General features: G+C 40.0%; 1 protein-coding gene across 1 annotated transcript in view; it reads left to right on the forward strand.

The window, feature by feature from the left end:
* Nucleotides 1-15,575, forward strand: part of LOC119519847 — a 153,958-nt gene that overhangs the window by 128,145 nt on the left and 10,238 nt on the right. Inside the window, exons 5-6 of the mRNA XM_037817575.1 lie at nt 5,722-5,782; nt 6,896-7,092. Of these exons, the coding sequence (XP_037673503.1) occupies nt 5,722-5,782; nt 6,896-7,092 (258 nt within the window). The remainder of the gene's footprint in view (nt 1-5,721; nt 5,783-6,895; nt 7,093-15,575) is intronic.

Genomic DNA, 15,575 nt, shown 5'->3' on the forward strand with positions numbered 1-15,575 from the left:
ACCAGATAATCATCCAAAATGTACAATCAGTTGTTCACAGTATCATCATATACTTGTGCATTCATCACCACAATAAATTTTTGAACATTTTCATTACTCCAAAAAAAAAAAAATAATGAAAGTAAGAATACAAATTAAAAACACCCAAAACATCCTATACCCCTTATCCCCCTATTATTTATTTATGTTTTGTCCTTATTTTCTTACTCATCTGTCCATACACTGGATAAAGGGAGTGTCAGTCACAAGGTTTTCACAATCACACAGTCACAACATAAAAGCTATATAGTTACATAACCATCTTCAAGAATCAAGGCTACTGGATTACAGTTCTAGAGTTTCAGGTATTTCCTTCTAGCTGTTCTAATACACTAAAAACTAAAAAAAAAGGCTATCTATATAATGCATAAGAATAACCTCCAGAATGACCTCTTGACTCCATTTAAAATCGCTCAGCCACTGAAACTTTACTTTGTTTCATTTCTCTTCCCTCTTTTGGTCAAGAAGGATTTCTCAGTCCCACCATGCCAAGACCAGACTCATCCCTGGAAGCCATGTCCCACATTGCCTGGGGGATTTACACCTCTGGGAGACATGTCCCATGTAGGCGGGAGGGCAGTGAGTTCACCTGCAGAGTTGGCTTAGAGAAAGAGGCCACATCTGAGCAACAAAAGAGGTTCTCTGGGGATGACTCTTAGGCACAATTATAAGTAGGCTTAGCTTCTCCTTGGCAGTAACAAGCTTCATAAGGACAAGCCCCAAGATCGAGGACTTGGTCTACTAAACTGGTAGTCCTCAATGCTTGTGAGGATATCAGGAATTCTGGAAGTGGGGAAGTTTAATATTTCCACAATAAATGCCTACTTTCAATATGTCTTTCCACAGACACAGTCACAGTCTTTTCACATAGATATATGAAAGAATTGCCACTCTACAAAATGTTATTAAATTATTTCCCTGTCTAGTTGAATCAATGGGAAAGAAACTGCAGAGGGTCAATTTGAAAAGTAAACTGAGTACAAACTATCCTTTGAACTTGCCAGGGAATTCAGGAGGCAGAAGGCAGAGGTGAGAGGAAAGAGATCATTATCTTTCAGAAGGAAATGGTTATGAGGGTTACTCCTAAAAACTTAAACTCAGCCTCCCTCCCACCCAATACCCCTCTGCTGGCAGAATGGAAGGAGATTTCACCAGGTGCCTCAATGGGGTATTAGAAGACGTAAAGCCAGGTGTAATGGTGACATTGGAAACACGAAACTGGTACCTGCAAGGTCATGCAAAACTCAGTACCGGTTCCCAAAATGTGTATTACTGCATAACAGGCAGATAAGGTACACCCCAAAATAAATATCTAAAAGACACCTATTACAATAATGGTGAAAGAGAGGCATTGAAACTGAGGGGAGGAGTTTTCCAAATCTCTACCTAATCTCCCCTGATTTCTGCTTTCTGCACAGCATTCTCCCTAGATACCATTCAGGATTGTCAAGCGAGCCTGACGCAGAATATCAAAGCAATATTTACAATTAATCAAAAGCACAGAAAATGGAGAGAAAGAGGCATTTCACAGATTGTTGTTTAAAGCTAACCTAACATACTCAAACAGAGATGGGGTGGGAGTTTTTAACACATCTAGTGTATCACTGCATATACAATTTTTTTCATCTGCATCGTCTAACTTGAGCCTGTAAGGAAAGATTTTGAGTGCTTTACCAGGCTCGGCGCTGGTGCCTTATCGTTAGTATACAGCATTTAATGGCACTGTTAACCATCCCCGTTTGACAGAGGAGGAGGTTCTGACTCAGAAGCATTAGATAACCTAAGGCTGGTCAGGTTAGTGGCTGGGGTGTGTGAGATTCAGTCTTTCGCCTGCTTATTCATGATCCCAAAGCTTTAGCCCCTAGGATACACCGTGTGCACTTTTCTTGCACCTGTATGAAGACGTGAGTGTGTGTTTCTTTATTCCCATAATATTGAACAGGTGCACAGAGCCCAGCACCTGGCCCAAGATCACGTTGCTGTCAGCAGTAGAGCTAGAACTTGAACTTAAATCACCCGATCTTAAGTCCTGCTTGCTTTCAGCTCTCCCGAGCTGGGGGAGTCAGTGACGCTGTCCGGTGCAAGCAAAATAGAGGAAAGCAAACTGCAGCAGGGTTTGTCTGCAAGGCCCACCCACAGCGCCTGCTCCAAGGAGTGAGGGGAGCTAAGACGCCCCCTCCTTCCTTTAGAGCCCCAGGGGAGCAAGGCCATCTCTGAATAAGGATGGACTAAGAAGGTAGCAACCAACTCCAAAACCAGGGCCTTTTTCTCCAACAAAGATTCAAGAAGTCGGGCCAGATCTGTTCAAATATTTTCCTGGACGTGTAAATAGGAGATGGGGCGTGACATAAAGAAACCACAAAGAGGCCAATTTTTATTTCTTTTCTTTTCTTTTCTTTTTTTTTTTTTTTGCTAGTTGTAGCCATGTTCAAATTTCAGGTTCTCTGCTCCAGAAATCAACATCACCATCGTGATCTTTCTCGTGCAGCAAGGTGACAGAATGTCCGACTCTAGGTACCTGCAGATTCTGGCTACAAAGGAGTTGCACTGGTTATTTGCCAGGAAAAGTCTTTTGCTCATTTAGTGACCAATTCAGGCCTGGGCTATTAGCATTTGAATCAAGCAACCGTGTTGTTTTGATTGAAAAGCGAAACCAAGTCTTTGTTGTTGCAACTGAAAGGTGTAAGCTGTTTTCTAGTAGCCTGTAATCAGTTCAAATTGTTGGGGAACTGACAATGTGTAGGGAAAGTGGGTTCAGGCCGTGGAAAGCCAACGTGACTCCTGTTCCGGAGGTTTCCTCATATTAGCTCTGGATCTCATGACTTTGCAGCAATCTAAAGACCCAGATGCTGGCTGTCTTTCTATCAGAATCTTCTTGAATGCCTCCAAAATATTCTGCATATTTGGATTAAACCAATCTAAATAATTATGGGAAACACAACGGGCTGGGTTGAAATTCTGATGGTCAAAGTCTTCTCTTCCAACAGGAGGTCCATATTTTCTACATGTAAAAGGAACTGAAAGATGGAAAGATGTGTGGTCAAAGCAAGAATTCTGTCAAAATAACTTGTCTCTCAGTTGATTAAAGTCCCTTCCAGACAGCACAGAATTACTTGAAGTAGTTTATAATATTTGGTTTACATGCTAGGAGACAACCTATTCACTTTTGGAAAAAAGTTTTTATTGTGGTAATGTATATGCAACTCAGACTTCCCCATTTTAACCAGTTTCAAGAGTACAATTCATTAATTGTATCACTCGACTAATTACATTCACAATATTGAGCTACCAACATCACTATCCATTACTCCAACTTTTTCCTTACAAACAGGAACTCTGTATCCTCCAGCCCCTGGTAACTTCTAATCTACTTTCAGCATCTATGAAATTTGCTTACTCTTGGTATTTCACAGAAGCGTGATCATACAAAATATATCTTTTTGCATCTGGCTCCCGTTCGCTTTTCTATCTAATAAAAACTTCAAAATTTTAAGTTTAAAAATATGAATGAGCAAGTTTTCAAAAATCCTCAGTTTGCTTCATTTTCCTTCAGTTTGCATCACATTTTCTTATATTGTCTGTAAAAGGACATAAAGGTTAGTGATTCTTAAAAACGAGGGTGACTAAAGAAAATTCATTTGGAAAAAAAGTACTATCTTTGGGAAAGTTGCTGTTTTTGCAGTTGAACTCAGAGTAAAGTTCATTGACGTTTGCTGATTTTGCACACTGGGCAGGGCTTCGAATTGGCGGGCACCACTCCACATCAGCACATCAGTTTCTGTCACATGGAGAGGGACAGAGTTGACTCTGAATTTCCTCAACAAGCATCTGAGTCAAACATGCCCCATGCATGCTGGTCAAAGCAAACGGGCCATTCTGTGGGACCCCAGGAGGTCTGGGGGGGCTCCGGGTCCCTCACTGGAGAGGACCTGCAGGGGACAGGCTCTACATTCTCTGCATATCCAGCAGCTCTTTTACTGTTCTGCCCAAGAGCATCTTCTGCAAGATGGAAACCACATGTGGCATTAAAATGCATTTTCTGAAAGCATCCGTACACATTAAACCACATGGTGTCTACTGTTCCAGCTAAAATATTTGCCTGCTTTGTTTTCCCTACCCCACACCCCATTTAAATTAGATAGGTGGATTCCCTTCTCTGAGCCAAGATCTGATCCCTTCTGTCTTCTGAAACACTTCCTCTGCTTTCCCACATCCTGGAGGCCAAACATCACGGCTTCCCTGATGCCTTCTAGAATTGATTTCCTCCCTTGCCAACTCCTGCAGGAGCTGGTGATTCAGTTGCTCTTCCTTGGAATACATTCTGTAGCTGTTCGAGGCCTACAGGTGCCTCCAAGGCAGGTACTGCGTGTTTTAGAAGTGTGTAGCCTCCCATAGGTCCCAAAACTCTTCCAAAAGAAGCTCTTTGTCAAGCAGCTGGTCCCCGGACACTGATAAAGGACTCTGTTTGTTTCTGCCATGGAGTTTGCTATATCATAAGCTCAGAGGCAACTGTCAGAGCCTAGCTTGAAAGGTACTCAGTGCTGCAAGTGTCTCCTGGATCCCCAAGAGAACCTGCTAGAGTCCCCCCAAGTGCTTTGCTGTCAGCTCAGTTGAATCCCAGTGTGGCTCACCAACTGCAGAGGCAGGGATTCCAGGGCTCCTTTGCTTGGATGTTCCAGCCTCACGAGGACAAGTGACATGGATCAGGGTAAAGGCACCAGGCTCAACCCAAGGGCCAGCCTTGGTGGTTGTGCAACACTGGACAGTTCATTTATTGTCTCTTGAGTCTGTTACCTCGAAAATACACCAGAAAGGACAATGATTATTTCTTGTTGCCCCAGAGCTGTGGTGAGAACCAAATGAGGATCTGGAGGTGAGGATGGCTCTCTGGGCATTACAGGGTGAGATGTGATGTGGTAGGATGGAGGCTCTGACGTGACGTGGGACAGGGCCCAGGCCATGGGGGCTGGTGAGCCCTGAAGAACCTTCCCATCAGACAAACACGCTCTCGCCACTGCCTGCTGCCCTCCAGCAGCCCTGGACACAGGGGTGCCACACATGTAAACAAATCCTTTGCATTAAGAAGGAAGTAGCATTTGTCACTTTCCTACCACGTTCTATGCACTGTGCAAGCTTCTTCCTGAAGGTGTGTTTCATTTTATTCTTATGACAACCCTGAGAGCAATGAAGTATTTTATAACATGGTGCAGCTCAGGAAACAGACTCAGAGAGGCAGAGAGAAGTGAATTCACGTCCAGCAGCCAGGGAGCAGCCGACAGAGATTCAAATCCCGACCATTCCAAGAGACATCCTTTTAAACTTTAAGTACTCCTTGAGCCCTAAACTTTCTGGGTTTAGATCAATTTTATGCCAGCTTTGTTTTTTTTTTAAGATACTCCAGGAGTAAAAGAAAAATATTTTTTCTTGGCTATAATAATGGGTGAATTTCAGTATGCATTGTACAAAATCCTTATTGTTCATGCATTTCTAAATGCATATTTATGATATCTGGAAAGGCTTTCTTCATCACTGTTTCTTTAGAGATGAACACTGGGCAAAGGGTTCCAGAAAGAAAAAAAATATGTAGGGCATTATAACAACCTTCCCTGTGTATTCAAGGAGTGCTGTCCCTGACAGCTTTCTTCTGTGTTTGCTTTTCTCTGTTTGGTGCTACCCGGGCAGACTGCTCCAGAGCAGCGACTGGCGTGCAGAAGGGAGGGCAGATTGCAGCGCTTGGGATTTGGTGAGTGTTCTGTGAGTCTGGAGGGAACACAAGAAACACCCTGTTCTTAGATTTGGGAGAGCTGCCAGGGAGGAGCCGGGGATGGAGGAGAGCTGGGATGACGAACACATGGTACCCTTTCTGGGGTGACTCATTCGACTTCAGAATTAAAACTCGTGCAGATACAAGAATGCTCTCAGTGAACAGAGACTCACCCTTTGGAATTAAAAGTGAAGATGCATCATTCCACCGGCATTCAATTGGTTATCAGTTCTGGTTGTTGACGTGGTGGTGATCAGAGGGCAGAGAGCTTAGTGTCGATGTCAGAAAAAGAAAAATCTAATCATGAATTTAAATCAAAAACAAAACCATAACCACAGCCACCTTTCTGTAGTCTGATTTTCCTGATCCTTTTCTCCCCATCTCCATGTGACTGCAAGCAAAATCACCACACTAATTGGCAATCACAAAGGATATGAGGTATAACAGCATCACAATGGATTTAAATGGTATTTCTTGGCAGTAAGGTACTGTTTTCTCAAATATCAAATACTATAGAGTGAAAAATTAAAATATGAATAAGTAAGTGCACATTTTAATTATCACTGCTTGTTCAACTTGAACAAATCTGGCTGTTTTGAAATGTATGTCTCTGTTGGAAGCAATGTAGTTAGTTTAGGTTATTTGATTTCTTATTCCTTTGTTTTGTTAGGGTTTGTTAATTTTCTTGGGACATGGTAGGGACATATTGGAAGCAGTACAATTATTTTAGGTTATTTGGTTTTCTTTTTCCTTTGTTTTGTTTTATTTGAATTGTTTTTTTTTAATTTTTTGATAAAGTAAAAAAAGCTATTGCATTAAAAAATAGTCATTATTTTAGGTTATTTGGTTTTTCTTATACCTTTGAATTATGGTTTGTTAATTTTCTTGGGGTATGGTAGGAACATGTTGGAAGCAAAGTAGTTATTTTAGGTTATTTGTTTTCCTTAATCCCTTGCTTTGTTTTGTTTGAAATGTTGTTTTTGTTTTAATTTTTCGATAAAGTTAAAAAATAAAAAAATAAAATGTGTTTCTCATATTCTTAATGCAATAAAAACAACAGCAACAAATGAAAGTAATTTTTGCCTCTGAAAGCTGGATTCCTTGTTCCCAAATGGAGACCATCATTGCCAAGTTCAGCCCAGAGAGACAAGGACAGAAGAAAAATCACCAGCAGTTCAGCAACCTCAGACACTGCCTCACCTCAGCTTCTTGAAATTCAAGAACCCAACCAGCAAAAAAAGAGATTCTAATGAGAAAACAAGAAGATCCCAGGCAGCCACGCATGGCACGTGAGTAGTCTAGAAAATGCCAGCAGTGGGAAATATTTGCAAAAATAAATATTGCATTTTTTCTTAAACTTTTTATTTTGAAGTCTTTCAATTTACAGGACAGTTGCAAAATTAATACAAAACCCACACAGAGGACTGCAACATAGTTTCCCCACTCCTGTATACCAGGATCTACCAATTTTAGCATTTTGCCATTTGCTGTATCATCCCATCTACTATCCATTTATCTATCTGTGTATAATCTATCTGTCTATCTATCTATCTAACCATTTTCTGAACATTCGAGAGTAGGTTGTACATATCATGCTCCTTGAACACTCAATACTTCCATGTACGTTTCCTAAGAACAAGGATATTCATTTATGTAACCACCTTGAGTACAATAATCAAGGTCAAGAAAGTTAATATTGATATAAAGTTTTGAGTGTATATTTCAATTTTTTCCGTATGTCCCAATAATGTCCTTTTCTCCTCCTATATTACATCCAGTCCAGGATCATGTATTGCATTTAATTGTCATTGTTTATTTAGTTGCTCTCTCTCTCTTGTTTTTAATTGTGGAAGGATATATACAACAAATACTTTCCCATTTCCCATCTCTCCCAAGCATACCATTCTGGGATTAATCGCATTCACAATGTTGCACTATCCTCATCACCATCCATTGCCAGAACTTTCTAATCAGCCCAAACAGAGACCCTCTTCCCTATTCCACTTTCCCCTGCCTCTGGTAACCTGTATTCTATTTTCTGTCTTTAAGTGTTTGCAAATTCTAGCAATTTCAGGTAAGTGGAATCATACAATATCTATCCCATTGTGTTTGGCTCATTCCACTCAACATCACGTCTTGAAGGCTCATCCATGTTGTGGCAAGAATCAGAACTTCCTTCCTTTCTACACCTGAATTATATTCCAGTGTACAGATATGCCACATTTTGTTTATCCATTCATCTGCTGAGGTTGCTTCTGCCTTTTGGCAATTGTGAATAATGCTGCTATGAACACTGGTGTACAACATGCTGCATTTTTTGGAAGGGCTTGTCAGTGGAAGGGAAAGAGCTGAATTGAGAGCTAAAACACCTACATTCTAGGTTTGGCCTGGTAGACTTCTACTTTCTATCTCAGCTTAAATATCACTTTCTCCAGGAATCCTTCCTGGGTCCTCTTGGGGTAGGGTAGGGGAGCACATCTTCCTCAATGTTGGAAACTCTTTGAGGGATCAAGGACTGTGCATCAGTCAGACTTCTCCAGAGAAGCAGAGCTAGCAGGACAGATGTGTATATATTCATGAAGAGACTTGTTAGGATTGCCAAGTCCAATGTCCGTAGAGCAGGCCTCAGGCCGGAAATTCCGGGAACAGTGATGTTGAAGTCTTGTGTCCAAATTCCTTAGGGAATCCTGTAAAAATGGATGTTGAAGTCTCGCGGCAGAGATTTCTCTCAGTTCTTGCTGTTAAGATTTCCAACTGATTGGATGAGGCCCACCCACATTATGGAGGATTATACCTTTCACTTCAGGTCAGTTGAATGTAGAGGCTAATCCCATCTGCAAAATACCTCCACAGCAACAACTAGGCCAGTGTTTGACCAAACAGCTGGACACCACGACGTAGCCAAGTTGATGCATGAAGTTCACTGTCACAGGTTGTCTTGCTTTTTACAGCATCTCCTGCTTGTACGATGCTATGTAGTGCACAGCAGGGATTCAATTTTTCTTGATTGAATGAAGAAATGAGCTCCTCCTGGTTCTGTTTTTCCATTTATAAAATAAAAGCCATAATGCCCTGTTTTAGTTTTCCAGTTTGCCAAAACAAATGCCATGCAATGGGTTGGATTAAACTATGGGAATTTATTGGTTCATAGTTTGGGGGCTAGGAGAAGTCTGAAATTGAGGCATCATCAAGGCGGCACGTTCTCCCACAGGACTGAGGCATTCTGGGGCTGGCTGCCCGCCATCTTTGTCCTTGGCTGTTCTGTCACTTGGCAATGCACATGGCGGCCTCCCGTGGCCTCTCTGAGTTCTGTTGACCTCCAGTTTCTTCCCTGTGGCTTCCTCTCTGTGTGTCTGAATTTCATTCTGCTTTTAAAGGACTCCAGTTATAGGATTAAAACCCATCCAGATTCAGTTGTGCCACTCCTTAACTGAAGTAACCTCATCCAAAGGCCCCATTTCTCTGGGTCCACACCCACAGGAATGGATTAAGTTGAAGACCATGTTTTCTGGGGTGTACAACTCCCAGCCCCTCCACCCTACCTCTTTCTCACAGCAAGGCAGATTAGTGCTGTAAGCACTGGCAGTGAACATGCCTGGATTCAAATCCTGCCTGCCTCTTACCGGCTGTGTGACCTTAGTCAAGCTACCTAATGTCTCTTGGCCTTGGCGTTGGCCTTGGTTTTATTTTGTAAAATTGAAACAACAATACCTACCTCCCAGGGTCATTGTGGGGATTCAACTCATCCATGTAAACAAAATGCTTGACATACAATGTCCAGCACATGGTACTCTCTATATGCCCAATTCATTGTACAAGATGAGTTGCTTGCACTCAAGTAGAAGCTTTACTTGTTGTCTAGTATGTAACAGAACACGCACACTATACCAGGTACGTTGCATCCATTATCTATAACCTCTGGCAAAAGAGGAAGTAGGTTGTTCAAGATCCATCAGCTAATAAGCAGTAGAGCTGGGTGTCAAACCAGCTCTTTCCAGTGTAATTCACAGCCTCCCTAAGTTCCAGAACACTTGCATAAAGCAGCACATTGCATAGAGCATTGGATTTGGGGTTGAAAAACTTATTTTCAAGAAATAAACATTATTTATCATTTATTGCTAAAAAAAAAAATACTGCATAATTTGATGAGCCTGCCTCAAACTAGGGAGAGATCCAGTTGCAACCTGGTCTTTGATTATGCTCAAAATGAATTTGTGGTTCAGTTTTTAGCATTAGTCTAATTTTATTTGGCATGGTGTTCTAGTTTGCTAATGCTGCCGGAATGCAAAACACCAGAGATGGATAGGCTTTTATAAAAAGGGGGTTTATTTGGCTACACAGTTACAGTCTTAAGGCCATAAAGTGTCCAAGGTAACACATCAGTAATCAGGTACCTTCACTGGAGGATGGCCAATGGCATCCGGAAAACCTCTGTTAGCTGGGAAGGCACGTGGCTGGCATCTGCTCCAAAGTTCTGGTTTCAAAATGACTTTCTCCCAGGACGTTGCTCTCTAGCAAGCTTGTTCCTCTTCAAAACATCACTCACAGCTGCACCGAGTTCCTTCTCTTTGAGTCAGCTCATTTATATGGCTCTGCTGATCAAGGCCCACCCTGAATGGGCGGGGCCACACCTCCATGGGAATATCTCATCAGTCATCACCCACAGCTGGGTGGGGCACATTCCAGGCAAATCTAATCAGCACCAAAACGTCTGCCCCACAAGGCTACATCAAAGATAATGGCATTTGGTGGACACCATACATTCAAACCAGAACACATGGTAACACACTGATACATCAACTTACAAGACAAAACACCAGAATTCCCTCCTTTATTACTTGAAGCATTGTAAATATCCCCTTTTCTTTTTGGAATACCAATAAGGAATCAAAGTTCCTCTCAATCCCAGGCTTCTGAAAATAATTCTTTTGGGAGCCTGAGTATAGCTCCATAACTGAAGAGAGGGCAGGATCATTTGATTCCTTTGCCTGAATTTTGTCCTGGGAATTTAGTCTCTCATCACACTGTTTCTTGAATATTTCTCAAATTCTATTGATTTATAGATATTTTATAGATACTAACTTTAATCCAAGAACAGAAAGTGAATTCATTGTTAGTTTGTATGGATTTTCATGCAAATCACACATTTTTGAAAATTTGCTACATGTTGTGGCCCTTTACACTTAGAAAATGATTGCACTCTTTCTGGACACACACATGCACACGCAGCCATTCTTATTATAAGTGATTTGTATTCTGTTAATTGATTTTGCTGAAGATTAGTTTGTCTTGCTAGCAACAGATGCTGTTTTATTAGCCAGTATCTGTGGTTCTCGAAACATCTTCCAGAGCAGGATTATTGAGTACAAAACATGAATCCAATTTTGTTTCCAAAATCTTGAAGAAAGTTTCCAAGATTTCCCCAGTGGTCAAAATTTCCATTTTGAGATATGAAAGTCTCATGGATTCAAATAATCAGAAAGGAGGTAGGGATATAGGTAAATGTGGATAAATATTCAGTGAAAATTTTACAATTGAGATGATCTTCAGAAAATCCACTGAATGGAGAGAACTCTTGGCAGGCTTATTATAGTAGAACAGAAGTTCTTAAGCTTGGGGGTATGTGAACTCCTTAAAATATGCTGTATGTGAGTACACACACATGCTTTTCCTGGAGAGAGGATCATCACGTGTTGTTTTTTTTTTTTTTAATCACATTCTTAAAGAGGTCTGTGACCCAATTAAAGTTATGTTATGATGTTGAATGAAGTGGGAAAAACCTTATATTTGCAGAAAAAATATGCATCTATATTAAGACTATTTTACGAGTTTATGTACAGAAAAATATTAATTTAAATTCAGTCTCTAAGACGTGTCTCACTTTCCTTTAGACGTCACCTTCCGGAACTCACGAGTGATAAGTGTGCTCCTACTGGGATGGACAGAGCATGTCTGACTCTGGAACAAGTAGCCCTGACTCACCGTGTTGTGGTTGGTTCTGATCTTTCCTCTGCTTAGAGGTTGAAGGGTGCGGTCTTCCTGAGATCTAACAACCACGTGGACATGAGAGCAGGAAAGAGAGAGAAGGGGTGCGGGGCCAGAGAAGGATTCTGAGCTTAGGAATTCTGAGACGGGCTGTGGGTGGCTGCAAAGGAAGGGAGGTGAAGGTCACTGGAAATTCAGAGCTAGAGTCTTGGATGGGTCAGCAGCCAAAAAGAGATGGCAGTTTCCTGAGCTATTTGCAGGAGTTGGAGAGGAATGGACCATCTCTCAACTCCTTGGTGAATCAGAGCAAATGACCAAGAATTAGGGTTAAGAAAGGTGGTGGGTGATACATGCCATGCCAATTACCCTTCATAGTTTATTAAATATATTCCCCCCCCCCTTTCATTCTAGGAAGCTAAGTCAGCAAGCCAATACTGGACTAATTTTGTGGATTAAGAATAAGACTGTAATGTCATATCTAGACAAAAGGATTAAGAAATGTTGACCCTCCCAAAGAAACAATTAAATGGCCAGTTTTTTTAACTTTGATTCAAAGCTGAGTATGCTATGCAATGATGAACCATCAAGTAAATAAGTATACACGCAGAATAGTGCTTCAATAATATATTGGTATCAATCTGTTTTTCATACTCTTAAAGAACAAATAAACATGAAGCTGTAAACTTTATTTTTCTGACAGTGTGAAGGACCAGACACTCAACAAACTGCCTACTGAAAAGAACTAAAATTATTCACTAAATGTAAAATACATAGATATCTACATAGATATATGCATGTAAATCTATGGGTGTATGTATGAGACAGATGATGAAAGAAAGAAGAAAGAAAGAAAGAGAAAGAAAGAAAGAAAGAAAGAAAGAAAGAAGGAAGGAAGGAAGGAAGGAAGGAAGGAAGGAAGGAAAGAAAGAAAGAAAGAAAGGAGAAAGAAAGAAGAAAGAAAGAGGGAGAAGGAAAGAAAGAGGGAGAAAAGGAGGGAGGGAGGGAGGAAGATAGATGACAGATAATTAATGAATTGCTAGGCAGGCAGTAAAGTATGGAATGCATAGAGGACAAATGAAGGGATAGTGGGAATCTTGGGAAGTAAGCTAGCTAGCATCTAAGCCAGCCTGAAGGTGTCTATGGAACTCCAGTGACCTTGGGTTTCTATTTTGATGGCTGTGCTGGGCCTAGGGGACAGGAAACAAAGGTGAGTGGCTGATTAAGATGTGGAATTTAATAGGACACCCTTAAATAGAGCTGGGACTTGAAGCTCTACACCAGTAGTATAAAGAGACATAGGACACAAATCCTCCCTGAGTGGAACCTTGTGTTTCTCAAACTTGAGGTGATGGAAGGAACTATTTTACCCATAAGAATTTGAAATCACAGTCTGGTCCTTCAAAGGGATTTAAAGCTCAAATTCTCACTATGTGTGTGATCCAAAAGGAAACTTAGATGGAGAATTTTAAGTGTCTTGGATTGATAATGCCCTTAGCCAACTGGAAGAAACCAGAGAAGACTAGAAAGAATCCAGTTTGAGCTGGACTTAAATAATTCCCAGATATAAAGTTTCAAGGGACATAGACATAGAGTCGAAATTTATATTCATACAAATATCAAAATGCAAAAATCAGTAGAGTTTCAATATGCTAGTAATGAACAACCTGAAAAAGGAACCAAGAAAAAAAAAATCCATTTACAATAGTAATTAAAAGAATAAAATTTCTAGGAATAAATCTAACCAATTATGTAAAGGTCATATGCACAGAAAACTACAAAACATTGCTAAAAGAAATCAAAGACCTAAATAAATGGAAGAACATACCATGTTCATGGATTAGATGACTAAATATTGTTAAGATGTCAATCCTACTCAAAATGTTTACAGAGTATATGAAATCCCAATCAAAATTCCAACAGTCCACTTTGCAGAAATGGAAAAGCAAATCATTCAAATGTACATGAAAGGGTAAGGGACCTCGAATGGCCAAAGCCATCTTGAAAAACAATGAAGTTGGAGGACTCACACTTTACAATCTTAAAACTTATTACAAAGCAATAGTTATCAAAAGAGCACGGTACTGGCACAAGGACACACATACAGAAAAATGGAGTAGAATTAAAAGTTCAGAAATCAACCCTCATGTTTATGACCAACTGATTTTTTACAAGGGTGTCAAATCCATTGAATTAGGAAAAATAGTCTCTTCAACAATCTGTGCTGGGTCAAATGAATATCCGTATACAAAAGAATGAAGGTGGATCCTACTTCAAGCTATATAGAAAAATCAACTCAAAATAGATCAAAGACCTAAATATAAGAATCAGAAGTATTAAACCGTTAGAAGAAAACATAGGGAAACATCTTCAGGACATTGTATTAGGCAATGGTTTCTTAGACTTTACACCCAAAGCACAAGCAACAAAAGAAAAAAAATAGAGAAATGAGACCTCATTAAAACTAAAAACTTCTGTGACTCAAAGGATTTTATCATGAAAGTAGAAAGGCAACTTACACAATCGGGAAAAATATTTGGGAGCCACCTATCTGATAAAGGTTTGATATCCAGAATATATTAAGACATCCTTAAACTCAACAATGGAAAGACAAACACCACAAATAAAAAGTGAGTAAAAGACTTAAATAGGCATTTCTCCAAAGAAGATACACAATGAAAATGCACATGAAAAGATACTCAACATCATTAGCTATCAGAGAAATACAAATCAAAACCTCAATGAAATATCATTTCACACCCACTAAAATGGCTACTATTTCAAAAAATGAAAAATTGCTAGTGTTGGCAAGGATGTGGAGAAATAGCAACACTCATTCTTTGTCAGTGGGAGTGTAAAATGGCACAGCTGCTGTGGAAGACAGTTTGGCAGTTCCTCAGAAAGTTAAGTATAGTATTATCATACGACTCTGCAATCCTGCTACTTGGTATATACCCAAAAGAATTGAAAGCAGGGACTGGGACGGAAATTTGCACACCAATGTTCACAGTAACATTATTTACAACTGCCAAAAGTGGGAGCAGCCCAAGTGTCCATAAAGTGATGAACGGATAAACAAAATGTGCTATACACATACAATGGAATATTATTCAGTTGTAAAAAGGAATAAAGTCCTGATGCGTGCAACAATATAGATGAAATTTCAGGACATCATGTTGATTGCAATAAGCCAGACACAAAAGACATATACTGTATGATCTCACTGATATGAACTAATTGTAACAAGCAAACTCATAGTGTCTGAAACTAGAATATAGGTTACCAGGAAATAGATTGGGGTAGAGAATGGGGAGCTGATGCTTCGTTTTACAGAATTTCTGTGTGAGTTGATTGCAAATGTTTGGAAATGGATGTTGATGATGGTAGCACATTATTATGAGTTTAGTTAACATCACTGAATTATGTTTGCAAATGAGGTTGAAAGGAGAAATTTTGAGTAATGTGTGTTACTAGAAGGAAAGTTAGAAGATAACACATGGGACTGTGTAACACAGTGAACCCTGCTGTGGATGATGGACTGGGGTTAGTAGTAAAAGTATGAGAACGTTCTTTCATAAATATAACAAATCTACCACACTGTTACAAGTTGCTAATAATAGGATGGCGTATTGGGCAAATGCACCTAATTAAACTATGGACTATAGTTAAAGTATTATTTTTAATATTTTTTCATCAGTTGTAACAAGGGCACCACACTAATGCAAAGTGTGAACAATAGGGGGGCATATGGGAACATTGTATGTTTTACATGACTTTTCTATAAACCTAC

This window comes from Choloepus didactylus, chromosome 24, assembly GCF_015220235.1.
Source record: "Choloepus didactylus isolate mChoDid1 chromosome 24, mChoDid1.pri, whole genome shotgun sequence".
NCBI lineage: Eukaryota > Metazoa > Chordata > Mammalia > Pilosa > Megalonychidae > Choloepus > Choloepus didactylus.